At 51.9% G+C, this 26473-nt stretch overlaps 1 protein-coding gene across 4 annotated transcripts in view; it reads left to right on the forward strand.

Annotated features, from left to right (window-relative positions):
• Positions 1-26473, forward strand: part of COL24A1 (collagen type XXIV alpha 1 chain) — a 767149-nt gene that overhangs the window by 398039 nt on the left and 342637 nt on the right. For all 4 annotated transcript variants that reach the window (XR_010186531.1, XM_063938932.1, XM_063938934.1 and 1 more), the window contains exons 25-26: positions 13443-13496; positions 25906-25959. Coding sequence is in view for 3 of the 4 variants with exons in the window: in XM_063938932.1 (XP_063795002.1) it covers positions 13443-13496; positions 25906-25959 (108 nt within the window). In the remaining variant the exon portion in view is untranslated. The remainder of the gene's footprint in view (positions 1-13442; positions 13497-25905; positions 25960-26473) is intronic.

Below are 26473 nucleotides of genomic sequence, written 5' to 3' on the forward strand. Positions count from 1 at the left end.
TAGGGCAGGTAGCTGCGGGAGGGTAAGGTAGGGCAGGTAGCTGCGGGAGGGTAAGGTAGGGCAGGTAGTTGCGGGAGGGTAAGGTAAGGTAGGGCAGGTAGCTGCGGGACGGTAAGGTAGGGCAGGTAGCTGCGGGAGGGTAAGGTAAGGTAGGGCAGGTAGCTGCGGGAGGGTAAGGTAGGGCAGGTAGCTGTGGGAGGGTAAGGTAAGGTAGGGCAGGAAGCTGTGGGAGGGAAAGGTGAGATAGGGCAAGGGCAGGGAGATACTTATGAGTGTGTGGTAGAATGATTGTGTGGCAGCGCTGTGAGCAGAGGACATTCCCAGCGCTGGATAATTGGGAACATAGAACCTTTCTCCTGACACAGGATAGGCTGCCTGTTAGAAGATATTTCCTGTGCCGTTTGTCAGGAATGTTCCAGTTGTCATGGAAGCTTTGATCAGGAGACCATTATGGAAAATATTGCAACATTTTTTGCAGAGTTGTGAAGGGTTACTGTTACACCATATCCTATAATGGGGGACGTGTAAGGTCAGGAGAGAGTAGTGCTTCAGCATGTTTCATACATTTAGTGGTCCGTAAAACCTATATATAACGTGAGCCGGCAGGTGTATTATAGAACACTGCGGTGACAGTCTCTCGCCATAGTTGTACAGCAGTGCCCCAGTATATAATTACAGTATTTCAGTCTTGCGCATCTCACCCAACTTTGGGCCTAGTTCATGTTTGTACGCAGTGGGCGATGTTCACGCAAGTGAGCGATTATCGGCAGAATGTGCATGTGCTGCGACCACACTTCCCATGCGACTAGGTGCCGCTGTGATCTCACACTGAGGATTTCATGGAGAAGTGACGCGGGTGCGTCATGGCTGGTCTCAGGGTCTGTATCTACCGACAGCTGCAAGCTTGTACGCATGAAAACATGGCGCCTGTGTCACTACTGCTGTGTCCAGTCTGTGTAGCCATAGGCCAGCCCTTACATCCGATGTTCCTTGTTCCTGGGTATAGGCTGCGGTGCCTGTGTCACTACTGCTGTGTCCAGTCTGTGTAGCCATAGGCCAGCCCTTACATCCGATGTTCCTTCTTCCTGGGTATAGGCTGTGGTGCCTGTGTCACTACTGCTGTGTCCAGTCTGTGTAGCCATAGGCCAGCCCTTACATCCGATGTTCCTTCTTCCTGGGTATAGGCTGCGGTGCCTGTGTCACTACTGCTGTGTCCAGTCTGTGTAGCCATAGGCCAGCCCTTACATCCGATGTTCCTTCTTCCTGGGTATAGGCTGCGGAGCCTGTGTCACTACTGCTGTGTCCAGTCTGTGTAGCCATAGGCCAGCCCTTACATCCGATGTTCCTTGTTCCTGGGTATAGGCTGCGGTGCCTGTGTCACTACTGCTGTGTCCAGTCTGTGTAGCCATAGGCCAGCCCTTACATCCGATGTTCCTTCTTCCTGGGTATAGGCTGCGGTGCCTGTGTCACTACTGCTGTGTCCAGTCTGTGTAGTTATAGGCCAGCCCTTACATCCGATGTTCCTTGTTCCTGGGTATAGGCTGCGGCGCCTGTGTCACTACTGCTGTGTCCAGTCTGTGTAGCCATAGGCCAGCCCTTACATCCGATGTTCCTTGTTCCTGGGTATAGGCTGCTGCGCCTGTGTCACAACTGCTGTGTCCAGTCTGTGTAGTTATAGGCCAGCCCTTACATCCGATGTTCCTTGTTCCTGGGTATAGGCTGCGGTGCCTGTGTCACAACTGCTGTGTCCAGTCTGTGTAGCCATAGGCCAGCCCTTACATCCGATGTTCCTTCTTCCTGCGTATAGGCTGTGGTGCCTGTGTCACAACTGCTGTGTCCAGTCTGTGTAGCCATAGGCCAGCCCTTACATCCGATGTTCCTTGTTCCTGGGTATAGGCTGCGGAGCCTGTGTCACTACTGCAGTGTCCAGTCTGTGTAGCCATAGGCCAGCCCTTACATCCGATGTTCCTTGTTCCTGGGTATAGGCTGCGGTGCCTGTGTCACAACTGCTGTGTCCAGTCTGTGTAGCCATAGGCCAGCCCTTACATCCGATGTTCCTTGTTCCTGGGTATAGGCTGCGGAGCCTGTGTCACTACTGCTGTGTCCAGTCTGTGTAGCCATAGGCCAGCCCTTACATCCGATGTTCCTTGTTCCTGGGTATAGGCTGCGGTGCCTGTGTCACAACTGCTGTGTCCAGTCTGTGTAGCCATAGGCCAGCCCTTACATCCGATGTTCCTTGTTCCTGGGTATAGGCTGCGGAGCCTGTGTCACTACTGCTGTGTCCAGTCTGTGTAGCCATAGGCCAGCCCTTACATCCGATGTTCCTTGTTCCTGGGTATAGGCTGCGGCGCCTGTGTCACAACTGCTGTGTCCAGTCTGTGTAGCCATAGGCCAGCCCTTTAGATCCGATGTTCCTTCTTCCTGGGTATAGGCTGCGGCGCCTGTGTCACAACTGCTGTGTCCAGTCTGTGTAGTTATAGGCCAGCCCTTACATCCGATGTTCCTTCTTCCTGGGTATAGGCTGCGGCGCCTGTGTCACAACTGCTGTGTCCAGTCTGTGTAGCCATAGGCCAGCCCTTACATCCGATGTTCCTTCTTCCTGGGTATAGGCTGCGGTGCCTGTGTCACTACTGCTGTGTCCAGTCTGTGTAGCCATAGGCCAGCCCTTACATCCGATGTTCCTTCTTCCTGGGTATAGGCTGCGGAGCCTGTGTCACTACTGCTGTGTCCAGTCTGTGTAGCCATAGGCCAGCCCTTACATCCGATGTTCCTTCTTCCTGGGTATAGGCTGCGGTGCCTGTGTCACTACTGCTGTTTCCAGTCTGTGTAGCCATAGGCCAGCCCTTACATCCGATGTTCCTTCTTCCTGGGTATAGGCTGCGGTGCCTGTGTCACTACTGCTGTGTCCAGTCTGTGTAGCCATAGGCCAGCCCTTACATCCGATGTTCCTTCTTCCTGGGTATAGGCTGCGGAGCCTGTGTCACTACTGCTGTGTCCAGTCTGTGCAGCCATAGGCCAGCCCTTACATCCGATGTTCCTTCTTCCTGGGTATAGACAGCGGCGCCTGTGTCACTACTGCTGTGTCCAGTCTGTGCAGCCATAGGCCAGCCCTTACATCCGATGTTCCTTGTTCCTGGGTATAGGCTGTGGTGCCTGTGTCACAACTGCTGTGTCCAGTCTGTGTAGCCATAAGCCAGCCCTTACATCCGATGTTCCTTCTTCCTGGGTATAGGCTGCGGCGCCTGTGTCACAACTGCTGTGTCCAGTCTGTGTAGCCATAGGCCAGCCCTTACATCCGATGTTCCTTCTTCCTGGGTATAGGCTGTGGTGCCTGTGTCACTACTGCTGTGTTCAGTCTGTGTAGCCATAGGCCAGCCCTTACATCCGATGTTCCTTGTTCCTGGGTATAGGCTGCGGCGCCTGTGTCACTACTGCTGTGTCCAGTCTGTGTAGCCATAGGCCAGCCCTTACATCCGATGTTCCTTGTTCCTGGGTATAGGCTGCGGCGCCTGTGTAACTACTGCTGTGTCCAGTCTGTGTAGTCATAGGCCAGCCCTTACATCCGATGTTCCTTGTTCCTGGGTATAGGCTGCGGAGCCTGTGTCACTACTGCTGTGTCCAGTCTGTGTAGCCATAGGCCAGCCCTTAAATCCGATGTTCCTTCTTCCTGCGTATAGGCTGTGGTGCCTGTGTCACAACTGCTGTGTCCAGTCTGTGTAGCCATAGGCCAGCCCTTACATCCGATGTTCCTTGTTCCTGGGTATCGGCTGCGGCGCCTGTGTTACTACTGCGTTGTCCAGTCTGTGTAGCCATAGGCCAGCCCTTACATCCGATGTTCCTTGTTCCTGGGTATAGGCTGCGGAGCCTGTGTCACTACTGCTGTGTCCAGTCTGTGTAGCCATAGGCCTGCCCTTACATCCGATGTTCCTTGTTCCTGGGTATAGGCTGCGGCGCCTGTGTAACTACTGCGTTGTCCAGTCTGTGTAGCCATAGGCCAGCCCTTACATCCGATGTTCCTTGTTCCTGGGTATAGGCAGCGGAGCCTGTGTAACTACTGCTGTGTCCAGTCTGTGTAGTTATAGGCCAGCCCTTACATCCGATGTTCCTTCTTCCTGGGAAGAGACTGCGGCGCCTGTGTCACTACTGCTGTGTCCAGTCTGTGTAGCCATAGGCCAGCCCTTACATCCGATGTTCCTTGTTCCTGGGTATAGGCTGTGGCGCCTGTGTAACTACTGCTGTGTCCAGTCTGTGTAGTCATAGGCCAGCCCTTACATCCGATGTTCCTTGTTCCTGGGTATAGGCTGTGGCACCTGTGTAACTACTGCTGTGTCCAGTCTGTGTAGCCATAGGCCAGCCCTTACATCCGATGTTCCTTGTTCCTGGGTATAGGCTGCGGCGCCTGTGTAACTACTGCGGTGTCCAGTCTGTGTAGCCATAGGCCAGCCCTTACATCCGATGTTCCTTCTTCCTGGGTATAGGCTGCGGAGCCTGTGTCACTACTGCTGTGTCCAGTCTGTGTAGCCATAGGCCAGCCCTTACATCCGATGTTCCTTGTTCCTGGGTATAGGCTGCGGTGCCTGTGTCACTACTGCTGTGTCCAGTCTGTGTAGCCATAGGCCAGCCCTTACATCCGATCTTCCTTCTTCCTGGGTATAGGCTGCGGCACCTGTGTCACAACTGCTGTGTCCAGTCTGTGTAGCCATAGGCCAGCCCTTACATCCGATGTTCCTTCTTCCTGGGTATAGGCTGCGGTGCCTGTGTCACTACTGCTGTGTCCAGTCTGTGTAGTTATAGGCCAGCCCTTACATCCGATGTTCCTTGTTCCTGGGTATAGGCTGCGGCGCCTGTGTCACTACTGCTGTGTCCAGTCTGTGTAGCCATAGGCCAGCCCTTACATCCGATGTTCCTTGTTCCTGGGTATAGGCTGCTGCGCCTGTGTCACAACTGCTGTGTCCAGTCTGTGTAGTTATAGGCCAGCCCTTACATCCGATGTTCCTTGTTCCTGGGTATAGGCTGCGGTGCCTGTGTCACAACTGCTGTGTCCAGTCTGTGTAGCCATAGGCCAGCCCTTACATCCGATGTTCCTTCTTCCTGCGTATAGGCTGTGGTGCCTGTGTCACAACTGCTGTGTCCAGTCTGTGTAGCCATAGGCCAGCCCTTACATCCGATGTTCCTTGTTCCTGGGTATAGGCTGCGGAGCCTGTGTCACTACTGCGGTGTCCAGTCTGTGTAGCCATAGGCCAGCCCTTACATCCGATGTTCCTTGTTCCTGGGTATAGGCTGCGGAGCCTGTGTCACTACTGCTGTGTCCAGTCTGTGTAGCCATAGGCCAGCCCTTACATCCGATGTTCCTTGTTCCTGGGTATAGGCTGCGGTGCCTGTGTCACAACTGCTGTGTCCAGTCTGTGTAGCCATAGGCCAGCCCTTACTTCCGATGTTCCTTGTTCCTGGGTATAGGCTGCGGAGCCTGTGTCACTACTGCTGTGTCCAGTCTGTGTAGCCATAGGCCAGCCCTTACATCCGATGTTCCTTGTTCCTGGGTATAGGCTGCGGCGCCTGTGTCACAACTGCTGTGTCCAGTCTGTGTAGCCATAGGCCAGCCCTTTAGATCCGATGTTCCTTCTTCCTGGGTATAGGCTGCGGCGCCTGTGTCACAACTGCTGTGTCCAGTCTGTGTAGTTATAGGCCAGCCCTTACATCCGATGTTCCTTCTTCCTGGGTATAGGCTGCGGCGCCTGTGTCACAACTGCTGTGTCCAGTCTGTGTAGCCATAGGCCAGCCCTTACATCCGATGTTCCTTCTTCCTGGGTATAGGCTGCGGTGCCTGTGTCACTACTGCTGTGTCCAGTCTGTGTAGCCATAGGCCAGCCCTTACATCCGATGTTCCTTCTTCCTGGGTATAGGCTGCGGAGCCTGTGTCACTACTGCTGTGTCCAGTCTGTGTAGCCATAGGCCAGCCCTTACATCCGATGTTCCTTCTTCCTGGGTATAGGCTGTGGTGCCTGTGTCACTACTGCTGTGTCCAGTCTGTGTAGCCATAGGCCAGCCCTTACATCCGATGTTCCTTCTTCCTGGGTATAGGCTGCGGTGCCTGTGTCACTACTGCTGTGTCCAGTCTGTGTAGCCATAGGCCAGCCCTTACATCCGATGTTCCTTCTTCCTGGGTATAGGCTGCGGAGCCTGTGTCACTACTGCTGTGTCCAGTCTGTGCAGCCATAGGCCAGCCCTTACATCCGATGTTCCTTCTTCCTGGGTATAGACAGCGGCGCCTGTGTCACTACTGCTGTGTCCAGTCTGTGCAGCCATAGGCCAGCCCTTACATCCGATGTTCTTTGTTCCTGGGTATAGGCTGTGGTGCCTGTGTCACTACTGCTGTGTCCAGTCTGTGCAGCCATAGGCCAGCCCTTACATCCGATGTTCTTTGTTCCTGGGTATAGGCTGTGGTGCCTGTGTCACAACTGCTGTGTCCAGTCTGTGTAGCCATAAGCCAGCCCTTACATCCGATGTTCCTTCTTCCTGGGTATAGGCTGCGGCGCCTGTGTCACAACTGCTGTGTCCAGTCTGTGTAGCCATAGGCCAGCCCTTACATCCGATGTTCCTTCTTCCTTGGTATAGGCTGTGGTGCCTGTGTCACTACTGCTGTGTTCAGTCTGTGTAGCCATAGGCCAGCCCTTACATCCGATGTTCCTTGTTCCTGGGTATAGGCTGCGGCGCCTGTGTCACTACTGCTGTGTCCAGTCTGTGTAGCCATAGGCCAGCCCTTACATCCGATGTTCCTTGTTCCTGGGTATAGGCTGCGGCGCCTGTGTAACTACTGCTGTGTCCAGTCTGTGTAGTCATAGGCCAGCCCTTACATCCGATGTTCCTTGTTCCTGGGTATAGGCTGCGGAGCCTGTGTCACTACTGCTGTGTCCAGTCTGTGTAGCCATAGGCCAGCCCTTAAATCCGATGTTCCTTCTTCCTGCGTATAGGCTGTGGTGCCTGTGTCACAACTGCTGTGTCCAGTCTGTGTAGCCATAGGCCAGCCCTTACATCCGATGTTCCTTGTTCCTGGGTATCGGCTGCGGCGCCTGTGTTACTACTGCGGTGTCCAGTCTGTGTAGCCATAGGCCAGCCCTTACATCCGATGTTCCTTGTTCCTGGGTATAGGCTGCGGAGCCTGTGTCACTACTGCTGTGTCCAGTCTGTGTAGCCATAGGCCTGCCCTTACATCCGATGTTCCTTGTTCCTGGGTATAGGCTGCGGCGCCTGTGTAACTACTGCGTTGTCCAGTCTGTGTAGCCATAGGCCAGCCCTTACATCCGATGTTCCTTGTTCCTGGGTATAGGCTGCGGAGCCTGTGTAACTACTGCTGTGTCCAGTCTGTGTAGTTATAGGCCAGCCCTTACATCCGATGTTCCTTCTTCCTGGGTAGAGGCTGCGGAGCCTGTGTAACTACTGCTGTGTCCAGTCTGTGTAGTCATAGGCCAGCCCTTACATCCGATGTTCCTTGTTCCTGGGTATAGACTGTGGCACCTGTGTAACTACTGCTGTGTCCAGTCTGTGTAGCCATAGGCCAGCCCTTACATCCGATGTTCCTTGTTCCTGGGTATAGGCTGCGGCGCCTGTGTAACTACTGCGGTGTCCAGTCTGTGTAGCCATAGGCCAGCCCTTACATCCGATGTTCCTTGTTCCTGGGTATAGGCTGCGGCGCCTGTGTCACTACTGCTGTGTCCAGTCTGTGTAGCCATAGGCCAGCCCTTACATCCGATGTTCCTTCTTCCTGCGTATAGGCTGTGGTGCCTGTGTCACAACTGCTGTGTCCAGTCTGTGTAGCCATAGGCCAGCCCTTACATCCGATGTTCCTTGTTCCTGGGTATCGGCTGCGGCGCCTGTGTAACTACTGCGGTGTCCAGTCTGTGTAGCCATAGGCCAGCCCTTACATCCGATGTTCCTTGTTCCTGGGTATAGGCTGCAGAGCCTGTGTCACTACTGCTGTGTCCAGTCTGTGTAGCCATAGGCCAGCCCTTACATCCGATGTTCCTTGTTCCTGGGTATAGGCTGCGGCGCCTGTGTAACTACTGCGGTGTCCAGTCTGTGTAGCCATAGGCCAGCCCTTACATCCGATGTTCCTTCTTCCTGGGTATAGGCTGCGGTGCCTGTGTCACTACTGCTGTGTCCAGTCTGTGTAGTTATAGGCCAGCCCTTACATCCGATGTTCCTTGTTCCTGGGTATAGGCTGCGGAGCCTGTGTAACTACTGCTGTGTCCAGTCTGTGTAGTTATAGGCCAGCCCTTACATCCGATGTTCCTTCTTCCTGGGTATAGGCTGCGGTGCCTGTGTCACTACTGCTGTGTCCAGTCTGTGTAGCCATAGGCCAGCCCTTACATCCGATGTTCCTTGTTCCTGGGTATAGGCTGCGGCGCCTGTGTCACTACTGCTGTGTCCAGTCTGTGTAGCCATAGGCCAGCCCTTACATCCGATGTTCCTTGTTCCTGGGTATAGGCTGCGGAGCCTGTGTCACTACTGCTGTGTCCAGTCTGTGTAGCCATAGGCCAGCCCTTACGTCCGATGTTCCTTCTTCCTGGGTATAGACTGCTGCGCCTGTGTCACAACTGCTGTGTCCAGTCTGTGTAGTTATAGGCCAGCCCTTACATCCGATGTTCCTTCTTCCTGGGTATAGGCTGCGGAGCCTGTGTCACTACTGCTGTGTCCAGTCTGTGTAGTTATAGGCCAGCCCTTACATCCGATGTTCCTTCTTCCTGGGTATAGGCTGTGGTGCCTGTGTCACAACTGCTGTGTCCAGTCTGTGTAGCCATAGGCCAGCCCTTACATCCGATGTTCCTTCTTCCTGCGTATAGGCTGCGGTGCCTGTGTCACTACTGCTGTGCCCAGTCTGTGTAGCCATAGGCCAGCCCTTACATCCGATGTTCCTTCTTCCTGGGTATAGGCTGCGGTGCCTGTGTCACAACTGCTGTGTCCAGTCTGTGTAGCCATAGGCCAGCCCTTACATCCGATGTTCCTTGTTCCTGGGTATAGGCTGCGGTGCCTGTGTCACTACTGCTGTGTCCAGTCTGTGTAGCCATAGGCCAGCCCTTACAACCGATGTTCCTTCTTCCTGCGTATAGGCTGTGGTGCCTGTGTCACAACTGCTGTGTCCAGTCTGTGTAGCCATAGGCCAGCCCTTACATCCGATGTTCCTTGTTCCTGGGTATAGGCTGCGGCGCCTGTGTAACTACTGCGGTGTCCAGTCTGTGTAGCCATAGGCCAGCCCTTACATCCGATGTTCCTTGTTCCTGGGTATAGGCTGTGGTGCCTGTGTCACAACTGCTGTGTCCAGTCTGTGTAGCCATAGGCCAGCCCTTACATCCGATGTTCCTTGTTCCTGGGTATAGGCTGCGGCGCCTGTGTCACTACTGCGGTGTCCAGTCTGTGTAGCCATAGGCCAGCCCTTACATCCGATGTTCCTTGTTCCTGGGTATAGGCTGCGGAGCCTGTGTCACTACTGCTGTGTCCAGTCTGTGTAGCCATAGGCCAGCCCTTACATCCGATGTTCCTTGTTCCTGGGTATAGGCTGCGGAGCCTGTGTCACAACTGCTGTGTCCAGTCTGTGTAGCCATAGGCCAGCCCTTACATCCGATGTTCCTTGTTCCTGGGTATAGGCTGCGGCGCCTGTGTAACTACTGCGGTGTCCAGTCTGTGTAGCCATAGGCCAGCCCTTACATCCGATGTTCCTTCTTCCTGGGTATAGGCTGCGGTGCCTGTGTAACTACTGCTGTGTCCAGTCTGTGTAGCCATAGGCCAGCCCTTACATCCGATGTTCCTTGTTCCTGGGTATAGGCTGCGGAGCCTGTGTCACTACTGCTGTGTCCAGTCTGTGTAGCCATAGGCCAGCCCTTACATCCGATGTTCCTTGTTCCTGGGTATAGGCTGCGGCGCCTGTGTAACTACTGCGGTGTCCAGTCTGTGTAGCCATAGGCCAGCCCTTACATCCGATGTTCCTTGTTCCTTGGTATAGGCTGCGGCGCCTGTGTCACTACTGCTGTGTCCAGTCTGTGTAGCCATAGGCCAGCCCTTACATCCGATCTTCCTTCTTCCTGGGTATAGACTGCGGTGCCTGTGTAACTACTGCTGTGTCCAGTCTGTGTAGCCATAGGCCAGCCCTTACATCCGATGTTCCTTCTTCCTGGGTATAGGCTGCGGAGCCTGTGTCACTACTGCTGTGTCCAGTCTGTGTAGCCATAGGCCAGCCCTTACATCCGATGTTCCTTGTTCCTGGGTATAGGCTGCGGCACCTGTGTCACTACTGCTGTGTCCAGTCTGTGTAGCCATAGGCCAGCCCTTACATCCGATCTTCCTTCTTCCTGGGTATAGACTGCGGTGCCTGTGTAACTACTGCTGTGTCCAGTCTGTGTAGCCATAGGCCAGCCCTTACATCCGATGTTCCTTGTTCCTTGGTATAGGCTGCGGTGCCTGTGTCACTACTGCTGTGTCCAGTCTGTGTAGTTATAGGCCAGCCCTTAGATGTTCCTTCTTCCTGGGTATAGGCTGCGGTGCCTGTGTCACTACTGCTGTGTCCAGTCTGTGTAGCCATAGGCCAGCCCTTACATCCGATGTTCCTTCTTCCTGGGTATAGGCTGCGGCGCCTGTGTAACTACTGCGGTGTCCAGTCTGTGTAGCCATAGGCCAGCCCTTACATCCGATGTTCCTTCTTCCTGGGTATAGGCTGCGGAGCCTGTGTCACTACTGCTGTGTCCAGTCTGTGTAGCCATAGGCCAGCCCTTACATCCGATGTTCCTTGTTCCTGGGTATAGGCTGCGGCACCTGTGTCACTACTGCTGTGTCCAGTCTGTGTAGCCATAGGCCAGCCCTTACATCCGATCTTCCTTCTTCCTGGGTATAGACTGCGGTGCCTGTGTAACTACTGCTGTGTCCAGTCTGTGTAGCCATAGGCCAGCCCTTACATCCGATGTTCCTTGTTCCTTGGTATAGGCTGCGGTGCCTGTGTCACTACTGCTGTGTCCAGTCTGTGTAGTTATAGGCCAGCCCTTAGATGTTCCTTCTTCCTGGGTATAGGCTGCGGTGCCTGTGTCACTACTGCTGTGTCCAGTCTGTGTAGTTATAGGCCAGCCCTTACATCCGATGTTCCTTGTTCCTGGGTATAGGCTGCGGCGCCTGTGTAACTACTGCGGTGTCCAGTCTGTGTAGCCATAGGCCAGCCCTTACATCCGATCTTCCTTCTTCCTGGGTATAGGCTGCGGTGCCTATGTCACTACTGCTGTGTCCAGTCTGTGTAGTTATAGGCCAGCCCTTACATCCGATGTTCCTTGTTCCTGGGTATAGGCTGCGGTGCCTATGTCACTACTGCTGTGTCCAGTCTGTGTAGTTATAGGCCAGCCCTTACATCCGATGTTCCTGGGTATAGGCTGCGGCGCCTGTGTAACTACTGCGGTGTCCAGTCTGTGTAGCCATAGGCCAGCCCTTACATCCGATCTTCCTTCTTCCTGGGTATAGACTGCGGTGCCTGTGTCACTACTGCTGTGTCCAGTCTGTGTAGTTATAGGCCAGCCCTTACATCCGATGTTCCTTCTTCCTGCGTATAGGCTGCGGTGCCTGTGTCACTACTGCTGTGTCCAGTCTGTGTGGTTATAGGCCAGCCCTTAGATGTTCCTTCTTCCTGGGTATAGGCTGCGGTGCCTGTGTCACTACTGCTGTGTCCAGTCTGTGTAGTTATAGGCCAGCCCTTAGATGTTCCTTGTTCCTGGGTATAGGCTGCGGTGCCTGTGTCACTACTGCTGTGTCCAGTCTGTGTAGTTATAGGCCAGCCCTTACATCCGATGTTCCTTGTTCCTGGGTATAGGCTGCGGCGCCTGTGTCACTACTGCTGTGTCCAGTCTGTGTAGCCATAGGCCAGCCCTTACATCCGATGTTCCTTCTTCCTGGGTATAGGCAGGGTGCCTGTGTCACTACTGCTGTGTCCAGTCTGTGTAGCCATAGGCCAGCCCTTAGATGTTCCTTCTTCCTGGGTATAGGCTGTGAATGTGTACGCAGTTGCCAGTGAGTTGCGATAGCTCTGGTGCCGCCTCTTATCATGGACATTAGCTGCATCAGTGCACAACACAAGTCAGGCCCCGTGTACTATAGTGCGTATGCTGCAGCAGAGGATTCTACGCCACTGACAGTTGCGTGGCCAGTGCCCAAACGCTTAGAGGTGCCAGGCCTTGCTACAAACCCTGGCTATTGTATCTATAGAGAGGGGTCCAGTATGAAATGCCGGCTCATAATACCGACGCTGGATCCTGATGTTGGAAAGACCAACAGGGGTGAGTGTAGGGTGTTCTCCCCCTCCCTACCCCCTAACCCCCTGTCCCCGCAGCCTAACCCTAACCTCCCCCCTTAGTGCCTGACCCTACCCACCCCCTAAACCTAAATCTCTATCCCAGCTGCCTAACCCACCCTCCCATTCCCTTGGCTGTAAACCTGACCCGGTGGCCATACACCAAGTCTTTACTAGGGTAAACCCCTCTACGACCCTTCACGTGCAGCACTGTCCATTATGGTGACTGGATTTATGGATGAAGCACCTGTTATGCCTGTCTTACCCTGCCCTGCCCGCCTACAGCCATGCCCCAGGCACGGGGCAGCAGAATGCTCTCAGTAAGTGGCTCCCGGTGCACTGAACGTGCTGCATAATTGGATGCAGAGACATGGCTGTCTGCGTATGAGGAATGCCACATCTAGGCGACTCCCGTCCAAGTCTCTGCTTTCTGGCAAGTGTGCTGTGCTGCACATGGAGGCTTCAGTCTGTGGGTGTGGGTGTGGGTGTGTGTGTGTGTGTGTGTGTGTGTGTGTGTGTGTGTGTGTGTGTGTGTGTGTGTGTGTGTGTGTGATCTTTCTGGCGTCTGATTGCAGTGCCAGCAATTGTGCTCCTTTTAGTTTTTATAATCTGTTAGAATGAGTCAATAAATGTAGAAAATAAATATACCCCTTCTATTGGAAACAGGGGAACACAGGACAGCGTTGAACAGAACAGTAGACGTGGGTGAGAACGCTTTGTCTACAAGGACGTTCAGTTACTTGAAGTCTATTTGTGAATGAAAACAGATGACGGAAGCCGGGGTGAATTGCTGCAGCGATGACTCATGTAGCGCTGGATGCTTATATTACACGAGGACACAGAAGCAGCGGGAAGTCTCGTGCTGGCCTTGCTGTATTATTGTATCCCGTTCATACACTGCAGTGCCCCTAGCGTTATCTCTGGCCGGAGTTACACTCATCCGCCAGAGCTGTAACGTATAATGGGAAATAGGATTATAGGACGTTCATCAGCGATTTGCAGACGATCTAAGATTGGACACGCGTTATAGCAATGAGCGTTTCACATTGTCACTTGTGGTTTCTTTGGTCTGGATCATTTCCTGTGAAGAGTTACTGTATGTCGTCTGTTGTAATTTGTTTTACAGGGGCCTGAGGGGTACCCAGGAGAGGCCGGGCCGCCTGGAAATGCTGGAGAAAAGGTACCGCAAAGCCGTTAGTAAGACAATGGAGAACATACTGTTATTTGTGGTGCAGAGTCATGTATGGGCTCAGCTGGGAGTGGAGAAGGATGGGCACCCAGTCTCTAACATACATGTGGGAACTATGTATCATCTGCAATTCCCCGAAGCCACTGACTATAAGCCCTGTGCCCCACTATTGGAGATGGATGGCGCTCCGCGGCGCTTGCCCCCACCACTGTTGTCTTCTGGCCAGATCCTTGGACTCCAGCGAATTGCAGGGGTTTGTTTAGATACCTGAATGCATATTTCACTTGTCGTCCCTTGTGATCTGGTTGGCCGGCACTGTTATTGCCCCAATACCCCACACCACTGGGTGACTGATGGGAATAAACGCCCTTATGCAGAGCCTTATACGTCTCAGGATGCTCACGGCTCTGCATCTGCTGCATGTGGGCCAGTTCCTGCCGGTCTGCATAAGTAGAAGGACCTCTGTAGTGTGGCTGCATAGTTACGCCCATTCCCTCCCCCTTTCCACCTCTCCAGTTACACAAAGCTACATTGGCGCATGTGCACGCACTCGCGTTTTAGGCGTACGCAGTACAGATTTTCAGACTGTTGTAGGTTCAGCTCAGCATCAGGCCCCCGGTCAGGAAATAGACTGTCTTCCCGAACTCCCAATGGTGCTAGGAAAGGCCCCGCTCACTGTAGACACTTCAGGAGAGTGCTGGAACTGCTGGTGATGTGATGCATTGCCTTCTATACAAACCACTGACACTTATCATACTGGGTGTCAGAGATGGGAGCCGCAGCCCGGTAGCTGGATGTATAACCGCAATATCTTCTACAGGTGGCATCTGTGCAAAATCCTGCATCTAACTGTAATAAGAGGGGCATAGCGGTAACTGTGATAAGAGGGGCATATCGGTAACTGTAGTAAGAGGGGCATAGCGGTAACTGTAATAAGAGGAGCCTAGCGGTAACTGTGATAAGAGGGGCATAGCGGTAACTGTAATAAGAGGAGCCTAGCGGTAACTGTAGTAAGAGGGGCATAGCGGTAACTGTAGTAAGAGGGGCATAGCGGTAACTGTAATAAGAGGAGCCTAGCTCTAACTATGGTAAGAGGAGCCTAGCGGTAACTGTGATAAGAGGAGCCTAGCGGTAACTGTAGTAAGAGGGGCATAGCGGTTACTGTGATAAGAGGAGCCTAGCGGTAACTGTAGTAAGAGGGGCCTAGTGGTAACTGTAGTAAGAGGAGCCTAGTGGTAACTGTAGTAAGAGGAGCCTAGTGGTAACTGTAGTAAGAGGGGCCTAGCGGTAACTGTAGTAAGAGGGGCCTAGCGGTAACTGTAGTAAGAGGGGCCTAGCTCTAACTATGGTAAGAGGAGCCTAGTGGTAACTGTAGTAAGAGGAGCCTAGTGGTAACTGTAGTAAGAGGGGCCTAGTGGTAACTGTAGTAAGAGGGGCCTAGTGGTAACTGTAGTAAGAGGGGCCTAGCGGTAACTGTAGTAAGAGGAGCCTAGTGGTAACTGTAGTAAGAGGGGCCTAGCGGTAACTGTAGTAAGAGGGGCCTAGCTCTAACTATGGTAAGAGGAGCCTAGTGGTAACTGTAGTAAGAGGAGCCTAGTGGTAACTGTAGTAAGAGGGGCCTAGTGGTAACTGTAGTAAGAGGGGCCTAGTGGTAACTGTAGTAAGAGGGGCCTAGCGGTAACTGTAGTAAGAGGGGCCTAGCTCTAACTATGGTAAGAGGAGCCTAGTGGTAACTGTAGTAAGAGGAGCCTAGTGGTAACTGTAGTAAGAGGGGCCTAGCGGTAACTGTAGTAAGAGGAGCCTAGTGGTAACTGTAGTAAGAGGGGCCTAGCTCTAACTATGGTAAGAGGAGCCTAGTGGTAACTGTAGTAAGAGGGGCATAGCGGTAACTGTAATAAGAGGAGCCTAGCGGTAACTGTAATAAGAGGAGCCTAGCGGTAACTGTAGTAAGAGGAGCCTAGTGGTAACTGTAGTAAGAGGGGCCTAGCTCTAACTATGGTAAGAGGAGCCTAGTGGTAACTGTAGTAAGAGGGGCATAGCGGTAACTGTAATAAGAGGAGCCTAGCGGTAACTGTAATAAGAGGAGCCTAGCGGTAACTGTAGTAAGAGGAGCCTAGTGGTAACTGTAGTAAGAGGGGCCTAGCTCTAACTATGGTAAGAGGAGCCTAGTGGTAACTGTAGTAAGAGGGGCATAGCGGTAACTGTAATAAGAGGAGCCTAGCGGTAACTGTAGTAAGAGGGGCATAGCGGTAACTGTAATAAGAGGGGCATATCGGTAACTGTAATAAGAGGGGCATATCGGTAACTGTAGTAAGAGGGGCATAGCGGTAACTGTAGTAAGAGGGGCATAGCGGTAACTGTAATAAGAGGGGCATAGCGGTAACTGTGATAAGAGGGGCATATCGGTAACTGTAGTAAGAGGGGCATAGCGGTAACTGTAATAAGAGGAGCCTAGCGGTAACTGTGATAAGAGGGGCATAGCGGTAACTGTAATAAGAGGAGCCTAGCGGTAACTGTAGTAAGAGGGGCATAGCGGTAACTGTAGTAAGAGGGGCATAGCGGTAACTGTAATAAGAGGAGCCTAGCGGTAACTGTAGTAAGAGGGGCATAGCGGTAACTGTAGTAAGAGGAGCCTAGCGGTAACTGTAGTAAGAGGGGCATAGCGGTAACTGTAATAAGAGGAGCCTAGCGGTAACTGTAGTAAGAGGGGCATAGCGGTAACTGTAGTAAGAGGAGCCTAGCGGTAACTGTGATAAGAGGAGCCTAGCGGTAACTGTAGTAAGAGGGGCCTAGTGGTAACTGTAGTAAGAGGGGCCTAGCTGTAACTGTGATAAGAGGAGCCTAGCGGTAACTGTAGTAAGAGGAGCCTAGCGGTAACTGTAATAAGAGGGGCATAGCGGTAACTGTAGTAAGAGGGGCATAGCGGTAACTGTAGTAAGAGGAGCCTAGCTCTAACTATGGTAAGAGGAGCCTAGCGGTAACTGTGATAAGAGGAGCCTAGCGGTAACTGTAGTAAGAGGGGCCTAGTGGTAACTGCAGTAAGAGGGGCCTAGCGGTAACTGTGATAAGAGGAACCTAGCGGTAACTGTAGTAAGAGGGGCCTAGCTGTAACTGTGATAAGAGGAGCCTAGCGGTAACTGTAGTAAGAGGAGCCTAGTGGTAACTGTAGTAAGAGGAGCCTAGTGGTAACTGTAGTAAGAGGGGCATAGCGGTAACTGTAGTAAGAGGGGCCTAGTGGTAACTGTAGTAAGAGGGGCATAGCGGTAACTGTAGTAAGAGGAGCCTAGCGGTAACTGTAGTAAGAGGGGCATAGCGGTAACTGTAGTAAGAGGAGCCTAGCGGTAACTGTAATAAGAGGGGCATAGCGGTAACTGTAGTAAGAGGGGCATAGCGGTAACTGTAGTAAGAGGAGCCTAGCTCTAACTATGGTAAGAGGAGCCTAGCGGTAACTGCAGTAAGAGGGGCCTAGCTCTAACTATGGTAAGAGGAGCCTAGCGGTAACTGTGATAAGAGGAGCCTAGCGGTAACTGTAGTAAGAGGGGCCTAGTGGTAACTGCAGTAAGAGGGGCCTAGCGGTAACTGTGATAAGAGGAGCCTAGCGGTAACTGTAGTAAGAGGGGCCTAGCTGTAACTGTGATAAGAGGAGCCTAGCGGTAACTGTAGTAAGAGGAGCCTAGTGGTAACTGTAGTAAGAGGAGCCTAGTGGTAACTGTAGTAAGAGGAGCCTAGTGGTAACTGTAGTAAGAGGGGCATAGCGGTAACTGTAGTAAGAGGGGCCTAGTGGTAACTGTAGTAAGAGGGGCATAGCGGTAACTGTAGTAAGAGGAGCCTAGCGGTAACTGTAGTAAGAGGGGCATAGCGGTAACTGTAGTAAGAGGAGCCTAGCGGTAACTGTGATAAGAGGAGCCTAGCGGTAACTGTAGTAAGAGGGGCCTAGTGGTAACTGTAGTAAGAGGGGCCTAGCTGTAACTGTGATAAGAGGAGCCTAGCGGTAACTGTAGTAAGAGGAGCCTAGCGGTAACTGTGATAAGAGGAGCCTAGCGGTAACTGTAGTAAGAGGGGCCTAGCTGTAACTGTGATAAGAGGAGCCTAGTGGTAACTGTAGTAAGAGGGGCCTAGCGGTAACTGTAGTAAGAGGAGCCTAGCGGTAACTGTAGTAAGAGGAGCCTAGCGGTAACTGTGATAAGAGGAGCCTAGCGGTAACTGTAGTAAGAGGGGCCTAGCTCTAACTATGGTAAGAGGAGCCTAGCGGTAACTGTGATAAGAGGAGCCTAGCGGTAACTGTAGTAAGAGGGGCCTAGTGGTAACTGCAGTAAGAGGGGCCTAGCGGTAACTGTAGTAAGAGGAGCCTAGCGGTAACTGTAGTAAGAGGAGCCTAGCGGTAACTGTAATAAGAGGGGCCTAGCGGTAACTGTAGTAAGAGGGGCATAGCGGTAACTGTAGTAAGAGGAGCCTAGCTCTAACTATGGTAAGAGGAGCCTAGCGGTAACTGTAATAAGAGGGGCATAGCGGTAACTGTAGTAAGAGGGGCATAGCGGTAACTGTAGTAAGAGGAGCCTAGCGGTAACTGTGATAAGAGGAGCCTAGTGGTAACTGTAGTAAGAGGGGCCTAGCTGTAACTGTGATAAGAGGAGCCTAGCGGTAACTGTAGTAAGAGGAGCCTAGCGGTAACTGTAGTAAGAGGGGCATAGCGGTAACTGTAGTAAGAGGGGCATAGCGGTAACTGTAATAAGAGGGGCATAGCGGTAACTGTAGTAAGAGGGGCATAGCGGTAACTGTAGTAAGAGGAGCCTAGCGGTAACTGTGATAAGAGGAGCCTAGTGGTAACTGTAGTAAGAGGGGCCTAGCTGTAACTGTGATAAGAGGAGCCTAGCGGTAACTGTAGTAAGAGGAGCCTAGTGGTAACTGCAGTAAGAGGGGCCTAGCGGTAACTGTAGTAAGAGGGGCCTAGCTGTAACTGTGATAAGAGGAGCCTAGCGGTAACTGTAGTAAGAGGGGCATAGCGGTAACTGTAGTAAGAGGAGCCTAGCGGTAACTGTGATAAGAGGAGCCTAGCGGTAACTGTAGTAAGAGGGGCCTAGCTCTAACTATGGTAAGAGGAGCCTAGCGGTAACTGTGATAAGAGGAGCCTAGCGGTAACTGTAGTAAGAGGGGCCTAGTGGTAACTGCAGTAAGAGGGGCCTAGCGGTAACTGTAGTAAGAGGAGCCTAGCGGTAACTGTAGTAAGAGGAGCCTAGTGGTAACTGCAGTAAGAGGGGCCTAGCGGTAACTGTAGTAAGAGGGGCCTAGCTGTAACTGTGATAAGAGGAGCCTAGCGGTAACTGTAGTAAGAGGGGCCTAGCGGTAACTGTAGTAAGAGGAGCCTAGCGGTAACTGTGATAAGAGGAGCCTAGCGGTAACTGTAGTAAGAGGGGCCTAGCTCTAACTATGGTAAGAGGAGCCTAGCGGTAACTGTGATAAGAGGAGCCTAGCGGTAACTGTAGTAAGAGGGGCCTAGTGGTAACTGCAGTAAGAGGGGCCTAGCGGTAACTGTAGTAAGAGGAGCCTAGCGGTAACTGTAGTAAGAGGAGCCTAGCGGTAACTGTAATAAGAGGGGCCTAGCGGTAACTGTAGTAAGAGGGGCATAGCGGTAACTGTAGTAAGAGGAGCCTAGCTCTAACTATGGTAAGAGGAGCCTAGCGGTAACTGTAATAAGAGGGGCATAGCGGTAACTGTAGTAAGAGGGGCATAGCGGTAACTGTAGTAAGAGGAGCCTAGCGGTAACTGTGATAAGAGGAGCCTAGTGGTAACTGTAGTAAGAGGGGCCTAGCTGTAACTGTGATAAGAGGAGCCTAGCGGTAACTGTAGTAAGAGGAGCCTAGCGGTAACTGTAGTAAGAGGGGCATAGCGGTAACTGTAGTAAGAGGGGCATAGCGGTAACTGTAATAAGAGGGGCATAGCGGTAACTGTAGTAAGAGGGGCATAGCGGTAACTGTAGTAAGAGGAGCCTAGCGGTAACTGTGATAAGAGGAGCCTAGTGGTAACTGTAGTAAGAGGGGCCTAGCTGTAACTGTGATAAGAGGAGCCTAGCGGTAACTGTAGTAAGAGGAGCCTAGTGGTAACTGCAGTAAGAGGGGCCTAGCGGTAACTGTAGTAAGAGGGGCCTAGCTGTAACTGTGATAAGAGGAGCCTAGCGGTAACTGTAGTAAGAGGGGCATAGCGGTAACTGTGATAAGAGGAGCCTAGTGGTAACTGCAGTAAGAGGGGCATAGCGGTAACTGTGATAAGAGGAGCCTAGTGGTAACTGCAGTAAGAGGGGCATAGCGGTAACTGTGATAAGAGGAGCCTAGTGGTAACTGCAGTAAGAGGGGCCTAGCTCTAACTATGGTAAGAGGAGCCTAGCGGTAACTGTAGTAAGAGGGGCCTAGCAGTAACCATGGTAAGAGGAGCCTAGCGGTAACTGTAGTAAGAGGGGCCTAGCGGTAACCATGGTAAGAGGAGCCTAGTGGTAACTGTAGTAAGAGGGGCCTAGCTGTAACTATGGTAAAAGGAGCCTAGCGGTAACTGTAGTAAGAGGGGCCTAGCGGTAATTGTAGGTAAGAGGAGCCTAGTGGTAACTGTAGTAAGAGGGGCCTAGCTGTAACTATGGTAAGAGGAGCCTAGCGGTAACTGTAGTAAGAGGGGCCTAGCGGTAATTGTAGGTAAGAGGAGCCTAGTGGTAACTGTAGTAAGAGGGGCCTAGCGGTAACCATGGTAAGAGGAGCCTAGTGGTAACTGTAGTAAGAGGGGCCTAGCGGTAACCATGGTAAGAGGGGCCTAGCGGTAACCATGGTAAGAGGAGCCTAGTGGTAACTGTAGTAAGAGGGGCCTAGCAGTAACCATGGTAAGAGGAGCCTAGTGGTAACTGTAGTAAGAGGGGCCTAGCGGTAACCATGGTAAGAGGAGCCTAGTGGTAACTGTAGTAAGAGGGGCCTAGCGGTAACCATGGTAAGAGGAGCCTAGTGGTAACTGTAGTAAGAGGGGCCTAGCGGTAACCATGGTAAGAGGAGCCTAGTGGTAACTGTAGTAAGAGGGGCCTAGCGGTAACCATGGTAAGAGGAGCCTAGTGGTAACTGTAGTAAGAGGGGCCTAGCTGTAACCATGGTAAGAGGAGCCTAGCGGTAACTATAATCAGAGATCAGAGGGGCCTAGTGATAACTACAATCAGATGGCCAAGCGATAACTGTGATAGTAAGGGCCTAGTGTAGGGACCTAGCAGTAACTGTGATAATAAGGGCCTATCGGTAACTGTGATAAGAGGGGCCTATCGGTAACTGTGATAAGAGGGGCCTATCGTTAACTGTGATAAGAAGGGGCTAGCGGTATCTGTGGTAATAAGGGCCTAGTTTAACTGCGATCTAAGGGGCCTAGCGGTAACTGTGGTAAGATGGGCCTAGTGTAACTGCAATCAGAGGGGCCTAGCGGTAACTGTGGTAAGTTGGGTCTAGTGTAACTGCAATCAGAGGGGCCTAGCGGTAACTGTGGTAAGATGGGCCTAGTGTAACTGCGATCAGAGGGGCCTAGCGGTAACTGGAGTAAGATGGGCCTAGTGTAACTGTGATCAGAGGGGCCTAGCAGTAACTGGAGTAAGATGGGCCTAGTGTAACTGCGATCAGTGGGGCCTAGTGGTAACTGTGGTAAGAGGAGCCTAGTGTAACTGCGATCAGAGGGGCCTAGTGGTAACTGGAGTAAGATGGGCCTAGTGTAACTGCGATCAGAGGGGCCTAGGGGTAACTGGAGTAAGATGAGCCTAGTGTAACTGCGATCAGAGGGGCCTAGCGGTAACTGGAGTAAGATGGGCCTAGTGTAACTGCGATCAGAGGGGCCTAGCGGTAACTGTGGTAAGAGGAGCCTAGTGTAACTGCGATCAGAGGGGCCTAGCGGTAACTGGAGTAAGATGGGCCTAGTGTAACTGCGATCAGAGGGGCCTAGCGGTAACTGTGGTAAGAGGAGCCTAGTGTAACTGCGATCAGAGGGGCCTAGCGGTAACTGGAGTAATATGGGCCTAGTGTAACTGCGATCAGAGGGGCCTAGCGGTAACTGGAGTAAGATGGGCCAAGTGTAACTGCGATCAGAGGGGCCTAGTGGTAACTGGAGTAAGATGGGCCAAGTGTAACTGCGATCAGAGGGGCCTAGTGGTAACTGGAGTAAGATGGGCCAAGTGTAACTGCGATCAGAGGGGCCTAGTGGTAACTGGAGTAAGATGGGCCAAGTGTAACTGCGATCAGAGGGGCCTAGTGGTAACTGGAGTAAGATGGGCCTAATGTAACTGCGATCAGAGGGGCCTAGCGGTAACTGGAGTAAGAGGAGCCTAGTGTAACTGCGATCAGAGGGGCCTAGTGGTAACTGGAGTAAGATGGGCCTAATGTAACTACGATCAGAGAGGCCTAGTGGTAACTGGAGTAAGATGGGCCTAATGTAACTGCGATCAGAGAGGCCTAGCGGTAACTGGAGTAAGATGGGCCTAGTGTAACTGCGATCAGAGGGGCCTAGCGGTAACTGGAGTAAGAGGAGCCTAGTGTAACTGCGATCAGAGGGGCCTAGCGGTAACTGGAGTAAGATGGGCCTAGTGTAACTGCGATCAGAGGGGCCTAGCGGTAACTGGAGTAAGATGGGCCTAGTGTAACTGCGATCAGTGGGGCCTAGCGGTAACTGTGGTAAGAGGAGCCTAGTGTAACTGCGATCAGAGGGGCCTAGTGGTAACTGGAGTAAGATGGGCCTAGTGTAACTGCGATCAGAGGGGCCTAGCGGTAACTGGAGTAAGATGGGCCTAGTGTAACTGCGATCAGAGGGGCCTAGCGGTAACTGGAGTAAGATGGGCCTAGTGTAACTGCGATCAGAGGGGCCTAGCGGTAACTGGAGTAAGATGGGCCTAGTGTAACTGCGATCAGAGGGGCCTAGCGGTAACTGGAGTAAGATGGGCCTAGTGTAACTGCGATCAGTGGGGCCTAGCGGTAACTGTGGTAAGAGGAGCCTAGTGTAACTGCGATCAGAGGGGCCTAGTGGTAACTGGAGTAAGATGGGCCAAGTGTAACTGCGATCAGAGGGGCCTAGTGGTAACTGGAGTAAGATGAGCCTAGTGTAACTGCGATCAGAGAGGCCTAGCGGTAACTGGAGTAAGATGGGCCTAGTGTAACTGCGATCAGAGGGCCCTAGCGGTAACTGTGGTAAGAGGAGCCTAGTGTAACTGCGATCAGAGGGGCCTAGCGGTAACTGTGGTAAGAGGATCCTAGTGTAACTGCGATCAGAGGGGCCTAGCAGTAACTGGAGTAAGATGGGCCTAGTTTAACTGCGATCAGAGGGGCCTAGCGGTAACTGTGGTAAGAGGATCCTAGTGTAACTGCGATCAGAGGGGCCTAGCAGTAACTGGAGTAAGATGGGCCTAGTGTAACTGCGATCAGAGGGGCCTAGCAGTAACTGGAGTAAGATGGGCCTAGTGTAACTGCGATCAGAGGGGCCTAGCGGTAACTGGAGTAAGATGGGCCTAGTGTAACTGCGATCAGAGGGGCCTAGCGGTAACTGTGGTAAGAGGATCCTAGTGTAACTGCGATCAGAGGGGCCTAGCGGTAACTGGAGTAAGATGGGCCTAGTGTAACTGCGATCAGAGGGGCCTAGCGGTAACTGTGGTAAGAGGATCCTAGTGTAACTGCGATCAGAGGGGCCTAGCGGTAACTGGAGTAAGATGGGCCTAGTGTAACTGCGATCAGAGGGGCCTAGCGGTAACTGGAGTAAGATGGGCCTAGTGTAACTGCGATCAGAGGGGCCTAGCGGTAACTGGAGTAAGAGGAGCCTAGTGTAACTGCGATCAGAGGGGCCTAGCGGTAACTGGAGTAAGATGGGCCTAGTGTAACTGCGATCAGAGGGGCCTAGCGGTAACTGGAGTAAGAGGAGCCTAGTGTAACTGTGATAAGAGGGGCCTAGCGGTAATTGGAGTAAGATGGGCCTAGTGTAACTGCGATCAGAGGGGCCTAGCGGTAACTGGAGTAAGATGGGCCTAGTGTAACTGCGATCAGAGAGGCCTAGCGGTAACTGGAGTAAGATGGGCCTAGTGTAACTGTGATCAGAGGGGCCTAGCGGTAACTGGAGTAAGATGAGCCTAGTGTAACTGTGATCAGAGGGGCCTAGCGGTAACTGGAGTAAGATGGGCCTAGTGTAACTGTGATCAGAGAGGCCTAGCAATACCTAGCGGTAATATAAATAGATGGCATAGGGAGCATAATGTAAAAGTCTCTTTCAGACCAGCGCTAACACATATATCTGAATTGAAAGTTGTGTGAATATTTTGTAGTTGATCCGTCTTACAACAGTAGCGGATACAGGGGAATCTAATGTGTCCGGTCATTTTGTATTTGTATATTGTAGTTCAGTAATGTAGTAATGTTCTATAAGATGTAACATTTGCCAGATCCTCTTCTGCTAGCAGATTGTGCAGGCGGGTCGGTGATTTATTGCTGGAATTAGTCGGAATTTAGCGGTTGAAGCCATTTCTACTTCAATTCCCAATAGCAGAAGAGAACGAGAAAGAGTTGTTATGTAATGTGTGGAAAGCATTGCCTCACTATTATATACACGGTTACGGCGTTCCTGATTATAGTGTACGTTACAGTGAATCTCTAAATGAACCGCAGTTTCCACAAATTTTCCAAGATAGAATTAAGAAATCAAAAACAAAGTCACCCTAACAAAATGGTTTCACCTTAATTTCTTGCCACGGCTGGTCAAATACAAAGCCGATTCTCAAATGTGTCAACGTTGAGGCTTTCCTGGCTAGGTAGAGTCAGTAAAATTATCGGACGCATATTGGCGCATCTTCAAACATCTGAGACATTTTATGCCCTCTCAGAGAAGATGCTAGGCTGCCTCCAACTGCGTCCAATCACGGTGCAACACTAAGGCACACCCTTTTATAGCCACCCCCCTTTACCTCCAAACGCTGGCTACCTGTCACGATGAGAAGAAATCCTCTCTGTATCCGATGTCTCTACTCCAGTGACACACGTGTGCAGAACGGCACGGCAGCAAAACATCGCTCCACCGTGTCCATAGTCAGCATTGCATCCACTCCTGAATCAGGAACACTGTCTGTAGCTTGCCCTACATCAGGGGGTACTAGGACAGCTGTGCAACCAAGTGAGAAGAGTGGATTCTGGAACTGGGATAACACTGGAAGGGAAGGAACGGAGGGGCTGCAAGGTGAGCAGAGGGCGATGCAATGCAGGGAAGGAGCTGGAACATAGCCTAGGTATGGTGCATGAAGGTAGAACAGAGGTTCCCAAACACGGTCCTCAAGCCACCCCAACGCTCCTGGTTTTAAATGTATCCATGCTTGGCCACAGGTGACTTAATTAGCACGTTAGTCAATTTGATTTAACCATCTGTGCTGAGCCACGGATATACCTAACACCTGGACCGTTGGGGTGCCTTGAGGACCGCATTTGGGAACCTCTGAGGTAGAACATACTTGCCTACCTGCCCCTCTCCATGAGGGAGAAAATGCTCTGTTCCTGGACTCTCCTGGTAATGTATGATTGCCATCACCTGTGGTGAGCTGGGTAATTGATAAGAAAGGTGTTTCACCACAGGTGATGGCAATCATACATTACCAGGAAAGTCCAGGAACAGAGCATTTTCTCCCTCATGGAGAGGGTCAGGTAGGCAAGTATGAGGTAGAAGGATGGGTAACCCAGGACGGCTGTGTAAGGGAAGTGGATGTGCTGGGGCAATTCTGTGCACAGAAGCCCTCAGTCACAATAATCCTCACCAAAGTCCTTAGTTCCATTGGTAGCACAGAGTGAGAGTAGCTCCCATCCTGTGGCAACGTTCCCAAATCACTCTCCAGAGATATCCGTCAACAGAGGGCACAGGTGTCTTTGTGTGGCAGATAATGATTGGCGGATTCCACTGGCAGAAACATTCCTAGTGAGAGAATGTGTACTGTACCTTTAAGTGCAGAAGGCGAGTCTGTGGACTCAGATCAAAGTTTTCAAACTCAGTCATCAAGGAACCGCTGACTATGACATCACAGCTGGGCGGGCAAATTCAGAATCCCAGTTGTGATGTCCGGAATGACACATTGAGCGGGCGATTGGCAGATGTGTATAACTTTCCTAATCAGCCGCTCGGTTGGCGTGATGGCCACTTTGTCGCTGTAGTGTGTTTCCAGCTTTAGTCATCGGAGGTATGAGGCGGCAGAACAAGCCCTGTGCATGTGGACTGTGTCTGTACTTACTGTATGAGGGCTACCATAGTACATACTGCAAGTAACAGGTATGACAAACGTTCATACACATTGTGTCTAATCAGGGAAATGAATGTATTGTACTGTAATGGTTTCCATAGTAACCGTCACTTATTGCACTGAACGGTGGACTGTGTCTTACAGGGAGAACGCGGCACACCGGGACCTGAGGGGCCGTCTGGTGAGAAGGGGACACTGGTATGTACATACTTACCTTTATATGAAGGACTGGCTCTCCATGTTCAGCAAGTGTCAAACAGTCAGATCAATATTGTGAAGTAATAGCAGCAGGCTGTAACATCTCCCTGTATGATCACTTTCATATGGTCTGTATGGCGGCCTCTAGTGGCCACCGGAGCACATAACAGAGGTGAGGAGCACCTTAGCCTTTTATTATAAAGATGATATTGCATTGGGTTGTTGGGTGTGTGTGATATGACATTGGGGTGCCGGTGCTGTATGTGTGTGAATGATATGATATTGGGGTGCAGGTGCTGTATGTGTGTATGATATGACATTGGGGTGTCGGTGCTGTATGGGTGTGTGATATGATATTGGGGTGTTGGTGCTGTATGTGTGTGTGATATGATATTGGGGTGTCAGTGCTGTATGTGTGTGAATGATATGATATTGGGGTGCCGGTGCTGTATGTGTGTGTGATATGATATTGGGGTGCTGTATGTGTGTATGATATGATATTGGGGTGCCAGTG

This window comes from Pseudophryne corroboree, chromosome 9, assembly GCF_028390025.1.
Source record: "Pseudophryne corroboree isolate aPseCor3 chromosome 9, aPseCor3.hap2, whole genome shotgun sequence".
Classification (NCBI taxonomy): domain Eukaryota; kingdom Metazoa; phylum Chordata; class Amphibia; order Anura; family Myobatrachidae; genus Pseudophryne; species Pseudophryne corroboree.